General features: G+C 47.3%; 3 protein-coding genes across 3 annotated transcripts; 1 reads left to right on the plus strand and 2 right to left on the minus strand.

Annotated features, from left to right (window-relative positions):
- Positions 1 to 42: 42 nt before the first annotated feature.
- AGABI2DRAFT_209373 (hypothetical protein) lies at positions 43 to 1,560 on the minus strand (the record flags this gene model as incomplete). Its single annotated transcript, XM_006455024.1, has 9 exons — positions 1,334 to 1,560; positions 1,243 to 1,276; positions 1,038 to 1,190; positions 864 to 984; positions 782 to 814; positions 569 to 721; positions 494 to 510; positions 179 to 430; positions 43 to 116 (listed from the first exon to the last, which is right to left on the minus strand). The coding sequence occupies exons 1-9, from the start codon at positions 1,442 to 1,444 to the stop codon at positions 43 to 45; spliced, it is 948 nt and encodes a 315-aa protein (XP_006455087.1). The 5' UTR covers positions 1,445 to 1,560.
- Positions 1,561 to 5,737: 4,177 nt separating this feature from the next.
- Positions 5,738 to 6,491, plus strand: AGABI2DRAFT_75839 (hypothetical protein; the record flags this gene model as incomplete). Its single annotated transcript, XM_006455025.1, has 3 exons — positions 5,738 to 6,026; positions 6,079 to 6,167; positions 6,225 to 6,491. The coding sequence occupies 3 exons, from the start codon at positions 5,738 to 5,740 to the stop codon at positions 6,489 to 6,491; spliced, it is 645 nt and encodes a 214-aa protein (XP_006455088.1).
- Positions 6,492 to 8,759: 2,268 nt separating this feature from the next.
- On the minus strand, positions 8,760 to 9,093 carry AGABI2DRAFT_194768 (hypothetical protein; the record flags this gene model as incomplete). The annotated part of the gene is made up of 2 exons (XM_006455026.1): positions 8,882 to 9,093; positions 8,760 to 8,814 (listed from the first exon to the last, which is right to left on the minus strand). Coding segments are annotated over exons 1-2 (243 nt in total), but the record flags the coding sequence as incomplete, so codon positions are not given.
- Between the last annotated feature and the right edge of the window lie 3,734 nt (positions 9,094 to 12,827).

Here is a 12,827-nt window from a genome sequence, read left to right on the forward strand (position 1 = left end):
GAACGGCGGCGGAGTTTGCCCGAATATAAGCTTAGTGTGGCATCACGCAAGTACATAGTCCAGCATCAAACCCGCCCAAAGTGGCCAGCCGAGGTATCCGTTTCGGTTAAACGCGCCTGCAGATTCCAACATAAGGGACCGCTCCAATCTAGTAGAAAAAAAACGAAAGTTCACTTACGCCAGCAGCTCTTGGGGCTCTCAAGGTCTACGGTTGATAATTGCCAAACTATATGCGTCGTAGTCCCTCCAACGGAAAGGGCGAAGAAAGGCCAGCCTTGGTTGTTTAATACCCCCGCGACGGCGAGCAGTATAACAAAAGCTGCAGCAATGACCCAGAGGTTGAATCGGACCCAGGATCCAAAGAAGATGGCCGAAGACTTGACGCCCGTCTTCACATCATCTTCAATGTCTTGACAAGCATAAATCGTGTCTGTATATGCCAAGTGTAAATAAAAAAGGTATAAACGAGTTGTTTGACCATTGGCGGACTAACCACAATACACAGCCCAACTATTGAAAGGAAAAAGTGAATACGATGTGCTTGCCACCGTGATAGAAGAAGACTTACCACCACCAAGACGCCATACCGGTAGTCAAAAGGGCACGGTCAACATAACCCGTGATAGCGATCCAGGCGGTGAGGAACCCGAAATTCATAGCAAAGCCCAACCACGCGGAAGGCCACTGAATCAAGCGCTTCATCAAGGGATAGATAGCGAACCTGATGTTCGGCAGAAAAATTAGAAGGAAAAAAGAAAAAGATGCATAGAAATGGTCGTACAGAGGTAAGAGCTGGAATATCGCAACCCATAATCTGAAAGAACGTCAGTAAAAGCCTTTAGATGCAATTGGTGTTAGCATACGCTAGGCCCCGATGTGTCGCCGCATTGAAAGCGATTCCGACGCTGTATAGAGCCACCAGGTAAAGGCATGCGGCGAACACCGAAATTCGACCGCTCGGGATTGGTCTTTGCTTAGTCCGAGCTTGGAGTATGCCTTAGGTGCACTATTCTGAAAGACGGACAAATCAGACTCACCGACTGCGGCATCCACTCTACGGTCAAAAATATCGTTGACAGTGCAGGCCGATGCGCGTAAAATAAAAGCACTAATTACGCAGTTTATAACCGACCGCCAGTAGCCATTCAAAGGCATTTTCGTTTTATAGGCTGCCATTGTCAGGCCCCAAACTAAGCGAATAGTTTGAATATTGAAGTCCGAGTGACGTCTTTGAATTCATACCGTAGGGCCAAAGCATAAGTACGAAACCGTTGGGCTAAGGTAGAGTGAGCATGAAAATCTCGTCGCTATCCTTATAACAATGGTTGCTCACTTTTTCGACTCTCGCTAGCTCAAGATATGGCCGAAGGAAGGCCGGAAAAAAGTAAAGAGGAAATGGAGGAGGGGATCTGCCTTGACCGCTCTCAACGTTGACTTGACTCATTCTGGAAGGACAGTGGTTAATAGAGTTGGGAAAATAATTGTTTTTGTAGGAAGTAAGAGGGTAGGTTGTCTCTTATACTCATTCTCAAGCAGTAAAGATCTTGGCAGGGGTTAGGGCGAGATCTGGTAGCGGAAATCCTTGCGGGCCAATTAGGCTACACCACCGATTCTCATTGATTCCATTGAATCGGCCGATCAAGGTCAGCAGCGATTGACCACTGGAAACCAGAGGAGAACAAACTATAAAACTATGGCTCAGTATTACGGTCTCGAGAATGCAAGCCAACGGCCAACAATCGTTCGCCGAACTGGCTATCCCATTGACATGAGCTGACATGCGAGACCGTCCGCACCTTTGGGCTTCCAGCGAGATAACCCCTATCATCGTTGGCCAAAGGATCCCAGAGGGAGTCGCAATCGTCTATACTAGCTGATCGCATTCACTGTCTTCTTTTAGTGGGGATCGGAATGAATAGGGAGCTGTATGGAGTAGTCCTTCTACAAATCATTTTGAAATGCATTAAATATAAAAATAAAACCAAACTTTGCGCAATTGGAAAACCTTTTTAACTGTGGAAAACAAGGAAAAACACTGTGGGAAGGACTCGGAGCGCGTAAATGCATTTACCCAGGAGCGAGACATTCTACTCATGCAACGCTCGATATGCGCGTCGGTTCGTGCCTGGCCATTGATTAACAAGCGCGGGGAAACATTCCATCGATAGACGATGGAATATTGGACAGCGTGATACTGGAGGATACAGGTTAAAAGTTTACAACGCTCCTCATGATCATTGATCATGTCGAAAATTTCCGTGACTAATAGTCGGCACCGATTCAACCTCCGAGTGGCAGGATTCGTAAGGCCACGCAGCAAATTTTTTCATTCCTCGAGGCTTTGATCGCTTCCACTGCCTATTAGCCTATTACCGCTGTAGCATATCTTTTACAGACAATTAAATCATAATTGCGATTCACAATGTAAACAGTGAAACGGTGATCAGTGGATCTCAGCTGATATCAGTTGCGCCGTCCGCTGGTGATCCTGTAGCCAACAATGATAGGGTTATCCCACTGGAAACCCAATTGTCCGACGTCTCAATGCCAGCGGATAGTCAGCGAAATTCCAGCAAACCGTATGAAATCGCAGTCTCGAACACTGCATTCCGTGGCCAACGATTCACTGTTTTTCAATGAAGATTGGAAGGGTTGTGTATTGTTTGATGGGATTTTCTTTTGAGTGAGGCGCCGCACAATAATGTATTTTATGGTAATTCATCGAGGATCCTAACAATGCGCCGGTATTATAGCTGGTCTTGCGCCAAGTTTATGCTAGCCATCGCGGGAGGTACAGAACCAAAGTAAATTTTTAGTTCGAGTGATCAAAATGCTTGTTCCTATTTATAGTGCACGCAGTGTTTGGTTGCAGTATTTGCTTGTCACCGGTTAGACTCTAGTTCTGGAGCTCAACGCCGCCATGACGTTTCCACAGTAACAGCTCGTATTCAACGTCGACAATGATAATCGAATCTTTGCGCTTTCCACGTCCATGCCTCCACCATTAATATGACTCTCAAATGAAAGAACAACGACTTGTTTGATGGTCCGACCTACTGGCATAGTACGAAATCGTGAACAAGGTCTCTCTGCCTTTGCGATAATTTTTCGTTGCTCTCGCTTGCCAAACCCAGCCGGAGTCATCGTGTCGAGACCTTCTCTGGCGAGAACATCAATCTATCAAAGAGGACTACTGTTAAACCAGTTCCCTACTTTGACCGCGTATTCTCGGTCATCGTAGCGCTCAATCTTTGCCCACATAACGGCTCTACAAGCATTGAATACCACCTTCGTCCCTCCAGCGAGCTCCCTCTCGACAAACGATTACTTGACCGCATACCCACAGTGAGGGAATTGTCCCTCTATCTTGAAAAAACTCTGTACGCTTCTGAGTTCACCAGGACTGGTAAAACGTTAGTGGAGAAACGCGCCACGACCTGGAGATCGACACTTGAGACGTTACTGGCGACGGCCTTAAAGGATGGATGGAGACGTCTAGCTCTGAGTGGGGGGATTACTTCACAATCCTTCCTCCAAAGGGGGAGCAACCTGCACAGTCCAAACTCCCCGCAAAGTTATCACTCTTTCGAGGCTTGATGCCATGTTTTAGTGACCCTTTCGGAAAACGGCCAAAGCACTGGCAATCTCATCCTTCACTCTTCCGCTGGCACAGGTGGATCTCCGGTCGCCGACGATGTTACAGCCCCTTTTGCTTCCACGCACCCTCAAACTTTTCTAGGCTCAGTCCCCCGTTTTACTGGAACCCGTTAATCTATACGCTAAATCACCCGTCTGGGAAGAGTTTTTCTCGATACTCTTACTCGACGAATTCGCTTATAATGCTCTGATGAGTCATATATCCATAATTATTGTCAAATCACATATTCTTCTCAATTTCTTCATGCACCATCCCGCAATCCCTGTGTTGATTTTTCTTCACGCTGAAAAGCGGGTGATGTTGGCGAACATAAGCTCGAGAAGGCATGAGCAAATTTGGTATGTTACAATGACAATAGAAAATTCTAAATTTACCTCGTTGAATACACAAGTCTATAATAGGTCACTTTGAAAATCCCTTGGCTGAACAAGGCACTCATTTTCGCTGAATTTCATTCGTTAATACAATGGATGCGGCCGATTGCGTTGGCTTGGGACCTTATTTTGAATACGCATCAAGGGCAAATGGTTTTTCAAAAAGAAGAAAAGAAATAACGATATGATCATGAAAGACGGCCTGAAACCAAAAATTGGTCATTTCAAATTACTGGAATGCTACCCGAGTACCCGTTGACTTCCGTTGAGTTATTTATTATTGGTCTACTGCTCCTGTGGTAGCTTCGGTAGTTCCCGTTTCTGATGAGGCGCCAACCGATCGGAAACAAATGATTTTATTCATAACTGAACACGTTTCCAAGAGTGAAGGACGTCAGTTACCTCTTCTATCTTTGTGATAGACGAGGGTAAATTCGACAGCGTTGGGTGAGGTTGGGTGAGGTTGGGTGAGGTTGGGTGAGGTTGGGTGAGGTTGGGTGAGAGCAGGGACCAGCGATGGCCGCCCCCGATGCTCTCGCCGCTGTCCTTCTCTCTGATCGGCCAGATAGCGCTTTCAGCTGCGGACGACTACTTTGAACCCACAGCCATGCACCCACCCACGAATCTTCCCTCCTAATTCTATTCAATGCTCAATATCAGCGATTCCGGCGCCTCGTTCCTGGTCATTCATTTAACGGACGTGGGGGAAATAAGGATTGCGATAAGAACTAAAGGGCACTACTAGTTACCCTTAGTTACCTCCTATCTACGGATCATGTTTTTTGAATATGGGGTACAATGGGTAGGTTGCAATGGGTGGAAGAGCAGATTGCGAGTTGGATTTTCCCAGCTTAGTCTAAGACTGTCTAAGATGATACTGTCGTCCCATTAACGGATACTTAAGATGCCGAAGCTGATCAAGTTCCAGCTAATCGTCCGCAAACTATGTAGTCACTTCTTCGACTTCTCAATAAAAATTTCCTTCATCGTTTCGCCTCCGGTTCAAGCGTCACTTTTCGTGTTTTTTCGCTCGCTCGCTCGCTCGCTCCACTTCCCTTCGCGATTGGTATAGTTATTTGGTTCCCGCTTCGAGTGGCCAGTCAGCTTTATTTTTTGCTCGGCCCCGGCAGCTTTAAACCCCCGTACTGCAAGTCGGTACCTTTATTCAGGCCCTCTGTCTCATTCCTTTTGCACTCCTCGCGGTTCCTTTTCTCAGGCAACAAATTTCAGCCCCAGTGGTTTAGTTGTTGTTATTTTATTTTTGGATTATAATCTAAAAATAATCTGTATCCACGTGCTTTCGGATTCAACCGTAAACCACGTGTGGGTACTCGGGCCGCCGGGTCCTGCGCCAATCACTGAAAACGCCCAAAATTTCCTTTATAACTTTCACTCCTCCTCTACGACTTCTGTATTACATCATATCTATCCCTAAGTTCCTATTTCTTTTTTATCTCATTCTCTGGACCGGTTTGAAGATCTGTGTTGTTTTGGACTACCGATGGCTGCGCACACGTGCACCGACAGTGGCACATCCTCGGCGCCGGAAAGTCCGGCCCCCGGGCAGGTGTCCCTCCCCGCAGCTCCGTTGCGCAGTGCGTTTAAACGGTCTCGGCCGCCGACGCCGACACTCTCGCCGCTGTCCTCTCCTCTCATCGGCCAAATCGCACTCTCAGCTGTAGACGACGACTTTGAACCCACAGTCATGCATCCACCCGCAAATCTCCCTTCATCGTCTCCCTCGCAACTCCCCACCCCGGCGTATACCCCTAAAGTCTCCTTTGACACTTTTGAGAACCCCAATGCTAGCATGTTCAGTTTCACGCTCCAAGTCAAATCCGAAGGTTATAAACGCACAAAGGATACTAGAGTCTTCCTTTGCGCAGCTAGTCCTGATGAAAGTGGTATCGAGGCCCTTGATTGGTGTCTCGAGTCCCTTGTTCAGAATGGCGACGAACTGATTGTCTTTCGAGGTGTTGACGAAGTAGTCCTCGGTATGTCTCCCCCTAGAACAAAAATCGTTGATTGCACTACTAATGAACCAAGACAAGGACCATGACATTCTCCGCGAGGAAGCGCGTGATCTCATGCGCACCATTCAAAGCAAAAGCTACGACCACGATCTCGACAGAAAGGTAACTTATCTGTTTTGTGATACCTCGACTTTTATTTAATGTACTCTTCTTTACAAGCTCTCGATCGTCTTGGAATATATTCCAGGCAAGATTACCGACTCCCTCGACCGTCTCATCGCACTCTACCGTCCTGATTCCGTCGTCGTCGGTACCCGCGGTCGTCGAGCCTGGCAAGGCATGGGCATGATCGGTATGGGAAGTATCAGCAAATACTGCTTATCTCATTCTCCCGTCCCTGTCATCGTCGTCCGTCCGGAAAGAAAAGTCAAGAAGAACATGGAGAAGAGAAAAGCTGACCCGAAGAGGGGTCGACATTTCGAATGATGATTTCTTTTGTCCATTCTGACTCCGTAATACATGCGTTCCTTCTTGTCGTTGTATCTATAGAGGTAAGCAGTCGTATCTGCCTTCTTGCATCAATTGCTGATGGTATACACAGAATTGTAACAGTAATTCATACCTCTCCTCATGTATTCTCCGTGACACTTATCAAAACGTTTCGCATTATTTGCCCGTCTGACAATTGCCGCGCAACTTTTAAAGTTCTGCACTCAGTTTTCCATAGTTTAATCGCAATATTGACAAGTAAAATACAAAGTACACTATCAAGCACCAACATATCCCAAAACTGAATCAAACTAAAAAGAGACAACAACCATCCAAAAAACATCAATTCCCTTCCACAAAATCAATCGAAGAATCCGCCAACTCACGAAGTTTACCTATCACCCCTCGCTTCTTCGCCTGCGCCGGTGGAGGAGACCCCTCCGTGTTCGACAAAATACTAGCATCCGATCGCATCCTCGTCAAACGTCTATTCGTACTAAACGTCGGACTCTTCATAGATTCCACCGCATTCGCACTAAAAGGTGATCCAACAGAAGGTGAAGTAGCCACTCGAAGTTGCGGGCGTTGTTGTTGACCTTTCCTCATCTCTTTATCCCCTTCCCTCTCCTGTTCACTATACTCCTTTTTCTTCAATATACTACGTCCCAATAGTATATTCCCAGAACGTCCCATACTTGCACTAGAAACCCCAGCTTGTGCAGCATTCGCAGACATCTCTCTACTACTGCTCCCCCCAATCGAGCTAAACATCCCTTGAATAGCACTCGACATCGTCGGACTCTTGGCTTCATCATTCGAAGACGTAATATCCCTAAACGACCTCGCTTTATTCTTCCCTCTCTCAACCCTATTCTCATGATGAACATTCACACTCAAAATCGGCATACTCGGTCTTCGAAGTGGTGAAGAATCCTTTTTAAGTCCAGTATGAAGTGATGCCGAATGATGCAAAGTGTGACTACTCTGCGATTCAGTCCGTTTATGTTGTAAATCCAAAGTATCCGATGTCGTCATTCTTGCGAGCGGTGAAGCAGAAGTGGTCAAAGATGTGGATGTACTACTGATTTGAGTTGATGCTGACAATAACGTCGCTTGAGTATCTGTTGCTGATGAAATTATAAAGGTTCTTAGGTTAAGGCCCATGGATGCGAGCTCACCTTCAGGCTTTCCACCAAGTATAATGAAAGCCTCCGGTTCCAGCTGTTGACGATTTTTGACATACTTTCTCATATCATCAGTCGGATTGATTGGAAGTCCAAGTTCTGCTAATTCCGCATCTGACTGCCATGTTGATCCAACAACACCACGTCTCGCTTGTATCGCATATTGCCTCTTCGCTTGCCTTTGTATATCCATCGGCCACCCAATCCACTCCAACTCAGATGCATTATCCTCATCATCATCACTCCAATCAACCAATCGAGCCCCTATAGGCATTCCTTTCGTCGACTTCTTGCGTTTTCGTTGTTCAGGACTACGACCACCAACACTAGAGGCAGTGGAAACAGCCCCATCACTATCCTCGCCTGAACTCTCATTTCCACTATCTCCACCCTCTCGAGGAACTTCAAGTATAGTCGATTTCGGCGAAGTAACACTTTGAATACTCCTCGCACCAATACTCGTTCTCCTCTGTTGCGATGGCGGCAATGCATTAACAGTCCCGGTACTCCCCACCGTCATCGGTCCAATCGTTCCCAAACTCGAAACATTATCCTCTGTCCCACTACCACTCTCCCTTCGTCTCTCTTTTCCTTTCCCACCACCACCACTATAAGCCTGGAAACCTGGTCTCTCAAATCCATGCACGACACCACTCGCACCAGAAATAACAGGATCTTCACGACCCCAGTTTAACATCTCCATGGCTCTACCTACATCACCCGTTCCAGCACGTTGAGCTTTACGAAGAGCATTCAATCGCCATTCAGGGTATGGTAATGTTGCTGAAGTTCGAGATGGGTATTGAAACCGAGGATCACCATATCCAAGAAGTGGAGTCACATAGTCAGTTTCAGAATCCTCTGAGTGTGAAGATGTTAAGCGGGAGGAGGATTGAGTAGATGGAGGCATTGATGACTTCGTTGGATCTCGGGAGGGTGTGGTTTCTGGCTTTGCGGGAGGTTCGGGCGCATCATCGGATTCGACAATCGATCGAAGGTAGGTAGGTGGTTTCTTTGCAGACGATTGGGGTGGTGGTGGATTGTCATTAAACGGTCCTCCCACCATACGTTCCAAGAAAGTGGATTTCATCGGATGCGGACAATGTTGATGTACAATTCTCAAAAACGATCCAAAAGCTGTATAATATTCATTCACATTAGTGCTCACAGGTCAAAACTAAAAGATCAGCCCAACACAAACTCACCAAAATCATTTCCAAGATCCAAACAAACCCATTCACCTTCTTCTTCCTTTTTTCTCCTCTCCCTCCTCTCACGATCCCGTTCAATCCTCTCCTTTTCCAACAAAACCTCTTTTTCTTCCAACTTCCGTTGCTCCCTAATCTTCGCCTCCCTCTCCCTTTGTTCTTCCTTCTCCCTCCGATATCTCATCTTCTCTCCTTCCTTCCGATTACTGTACAACCCATACCGATACCCTGACCTCTTAAAATCCGGTAACTCATTATCAAAAGTTAAATCATCGTCAGTCTCATCATCACCCGTCGTAGACCATTCAAAACTTGCATCAAAAGACGTCGACGACTTACGCGACGAAACGCTTCCCGTATGATCTTTATGTCTCGAGGTGGAAGAAACTTTGCGTGTGCTTGGAGCTGGTGCAAACACAGGACTTGACAAATCGCTCCCGTCATCCTCTTCTTCAGCACCTCCAATTTCATTCCGTTCATCATCGGATGTATGAAGTTGACCAACCAAGCGATGACCGGGTTGCTGCCTCTCGAATAAGTCATGTTGTTGACTTTGTCGGTCTGTGGTATTATTTGACGAAGACGAACGTCGAGGTTTTTTTCCTTTGAACGACGAAGTGACAGTTTTACTCCTCCTTTGATTGGCATCTTCAGTCTCAGTTTCAGTTTCGACGCGTTTGTCCACTTCAATTTGAACGACCACGTTCGAGACACTACTAGGACCAGGAGTAAGAAGGCTTTCACCACTCCCGCTAGGTGAAAGGGTTCCGGGAGTAGATATTGATGAAATGGAAGGGTCCGGGGAATCAGCAGTAGGCTGGTCGGCGTATTCGATCTCATCATCGTCATCGTCATCGTCATCGTCATCCCGAACTGGAGAACTTTCGTGTGGGATTGCATCCGGATAGGGTTCCGGTACGCCATCGTTTTCTTCCTCGTCCCTAACTTCCTTTTCCTCGTCATCGTCCTCTGAAGCATCGTCATCGTCTTCATCATCGTCTTCCGTAGTCTCGACATTACTCGTCTCACTCCTCCCACGATCCCAGTGTACAGACTCTACCCCATCCTCATCACTAGATGGACCACCAGATCTGACACCAATTTCAGACCCGATAGCAGTCGAACTGGGAATAGTACCCGCCAGGCTTGTATCAATGGTCGTAACCGAATCCGAAGCAGCTCGTGGAATCTTATACGCCGAAGCCGAAGCAGCAGCAAAATGTTCTTCAATCTGCCTTTCATGCTCTTCCAACCTCATTTTCATTTGCTTCTCCTGCTTTGCCTTCTTCTTCTTCTTCCCCCAATTCCAAAAGTCCACATTAAGGGCACCCAACTTCCAATCCTTCTCCTTTCCACCACCACCAGAACCACTCCCTCCACGCGACTCTTTCTCATGTTTCAACCTGTCCTTTTCCTCCTGCTTCTCCTGTTTCCTCCTCGCCTTTTCAGCTTTTCGTTCCTTCTCCTCAGCTGGTATTCCACCACCGAGAAATTGTGCGGTAAGCATGCCCTCCTTTTCATGACGCCGTCGATCTCTCTCTTGATACACTCGTTCTTTACGATAAGGCTGTTGACGATGATGGTGATGCCGCCGACGATGGTGTTGAGATCCCCCAACTGACAAAAAATCTTGATTCGACACTTTGCCACCAGAGGACTCGCGACTCTTCGTCCCAGCTCCTCGTCTCCTTGATCCAGTAGTCGAAGGAAAGATCGTAGTAGTAGGAGTGATTGCGGTATTCCGACTGTAACGCATTCGCATTCGAGTTTTGAAACGATAGATATAGGTAGGTTCACGTCGGAATCGTGGGGGACATTTCCAAAAAGGATTGTTTGATCGAAGACCACCCCATTCACCTGCTCGTTCTTTCATATCTTCTAACGCGAGTGTCGAAGGATCAAGTTCACTTTCCTTTGCACGTTCTCTTTCCTTCCGCTTTTCACGTTCTTCAACTTGTTCCAATTTCGATTTTCTGCGACTATTGGAAAATTCAGCGCCGCCAACGCTACCACCACCACCAGTGGACCGAGTCGTGGTAGTCGTGGTTGAAGATGCTGTCGTTTTGCGGAATTGCAAACAAACAACACGAAGCCCGGAAGCTTTTTGTTCTTCGCTGGTGATAGGAAGATATGTAGGATCGAAGCGCGACCCAACTAGAGGTGTTAGTTCTCTGACTTTTATATGTTGACGCAAAGAACTCGCATCCCGGAAATCAAAATTGTATTCCTTTCCTCCTCGTTCACTTCCTCCAGCTCCACCTCCAACGATAGCACCTGCAACACCACCACCAGGCCAGCTTCCTGACGAATGATGACCTTGTCCGTGATGAGCTAAAGACCCATGAGACGCATGTAGTCCTTTACGATGATGTCGATTGTGAGTTGTTTCATCAGACGAAGATTCGTCAAAGTACCCATGTGAAGGACGTGGTGGACGAGAAATGGGAAGGTTTATAGCTGGAATTATTATATCTTGATTTACGGATGGATGATCCAGGGGAGGATTGAAACCGGAAAAAGGAAGGTATCGAACGAGATGATGGGTATCCGTGAGTGAACTGAGGTTTTTAAGTGGAAGAACGTGAGTTGCATCTTCATTCTATAGACAAGAAATCAGCACTTGTTCGGAAAGACTGTGCATCTAGCATACATTTGACTCCCTAAGGACGATGAGATATCCGTCTTGAATCTTGACCCATCGTTCTCTCCATTCCACACGTAAGAGTTTGGAATCCCCGGGATTTGCACCCCTGACTGAATCTCCACTTGAAGGAAAATGAGGATTTTTCTCTCCGGGATTAAAATGGCCGAATTGAGGCCCGATACCGTAACCATTCGGCATGGGACCAGTCCCAAACCTGTAAGAATCTTGGGCTCCTTGATTCGCCGCCGAATTGGAACCACCAGAACCACCAGAACCAACAATACCGCTAGCACCCCCAATACCGCCACCCATAGCCGCTAGAAAAGCAACTTCATGCGGATTTCCACGATAAACGATCCTCAATGTGCGAACCCAACCCTCCCAATACGGTTGGACATAGACATCGATAGAGCGGGGTATCCTCGTCAAAGAAGGTTTGACTTTAGCTTTTGCGAGTCGCTCTCCATAGTACTCGACCAGCCCGAGGTTTATGCCAGTGTGGGAATCGATACTCATGGCTTTGATTACCTGTGTCAGGTACGCCGCTCGAGCAGAGTCGCCTTTATCCCTTTCCTTGTTCTTATCCCTGGAGAAATGTTTATTGGCGATTTCCAATTCGAATCGTTTCTTGAGTTTGCCCCGTAGTCTTTCTCGTTCTTGATGTCTTTCGGGATTCCAGAGATGACAGACTTGATATTCGTACAACATGTGTGTGGAAGGGAAGCTTGGACCGTGCAGTTCGACAAGCTCGTTTTCAAGGATATCATACCATGATAGAGGATCGTCATCTGGGAGAAGTTGACCTGTAGAGTAACGTATTAGAGTCCAATGAGAGGAGTTGATTCCTCCTGGGAATTTATCGATGTCTGGATTGAAGATTGGGGCAGGGGATGGTGGGTTCGCAGCGGCCGTGGACGTTGTCGGTGAATGAGGATATTGTGTTGAGGGAATGTGTGATGTGGATTCGGAATCGCTGTGAGAGCTACCAGGGCCGACGTTTATAGTCATCATCCTCGACTTTCTCTTGGCCAGTGTAGCAGAACTCGAGGGACCACCGTCGTCACCACTGAACAGCTCCTCGTCTGTATCGCTCAGCCACCCTCTTCCAGAAGCGCTGCCATAAAAGCCGCTCTTTTGAGGAGGCGCGAATATGATAGGGCTAGCTGGTCGAGTGCGTGGATCTGGTGCAAACGTGATTGGAGACGGCGGACGTTCTGGTGCCTTGCCCGACAACGACGGTGGCGAGAAGATGCGCTGGGGCACGGGGATGGCGAAGAGGCGGTGGATAAGCCAGAGC

This window comes from Agaricus bisporus (genome assembly GCF_000300575.1).
Source record: "Agaricus bisporus var. bisporus H97 unplaced genomic scaffold AGABI2scaffold_10, whole genome shotgun sequence".
In the NCBI taxonomy this organism is placed as follows: Eukaryota; Fungi; Basidiomycota; class Agaricomycetes; order Agaricales; family Agaricaceae; genus Agaricus; species Agaricus bisporus.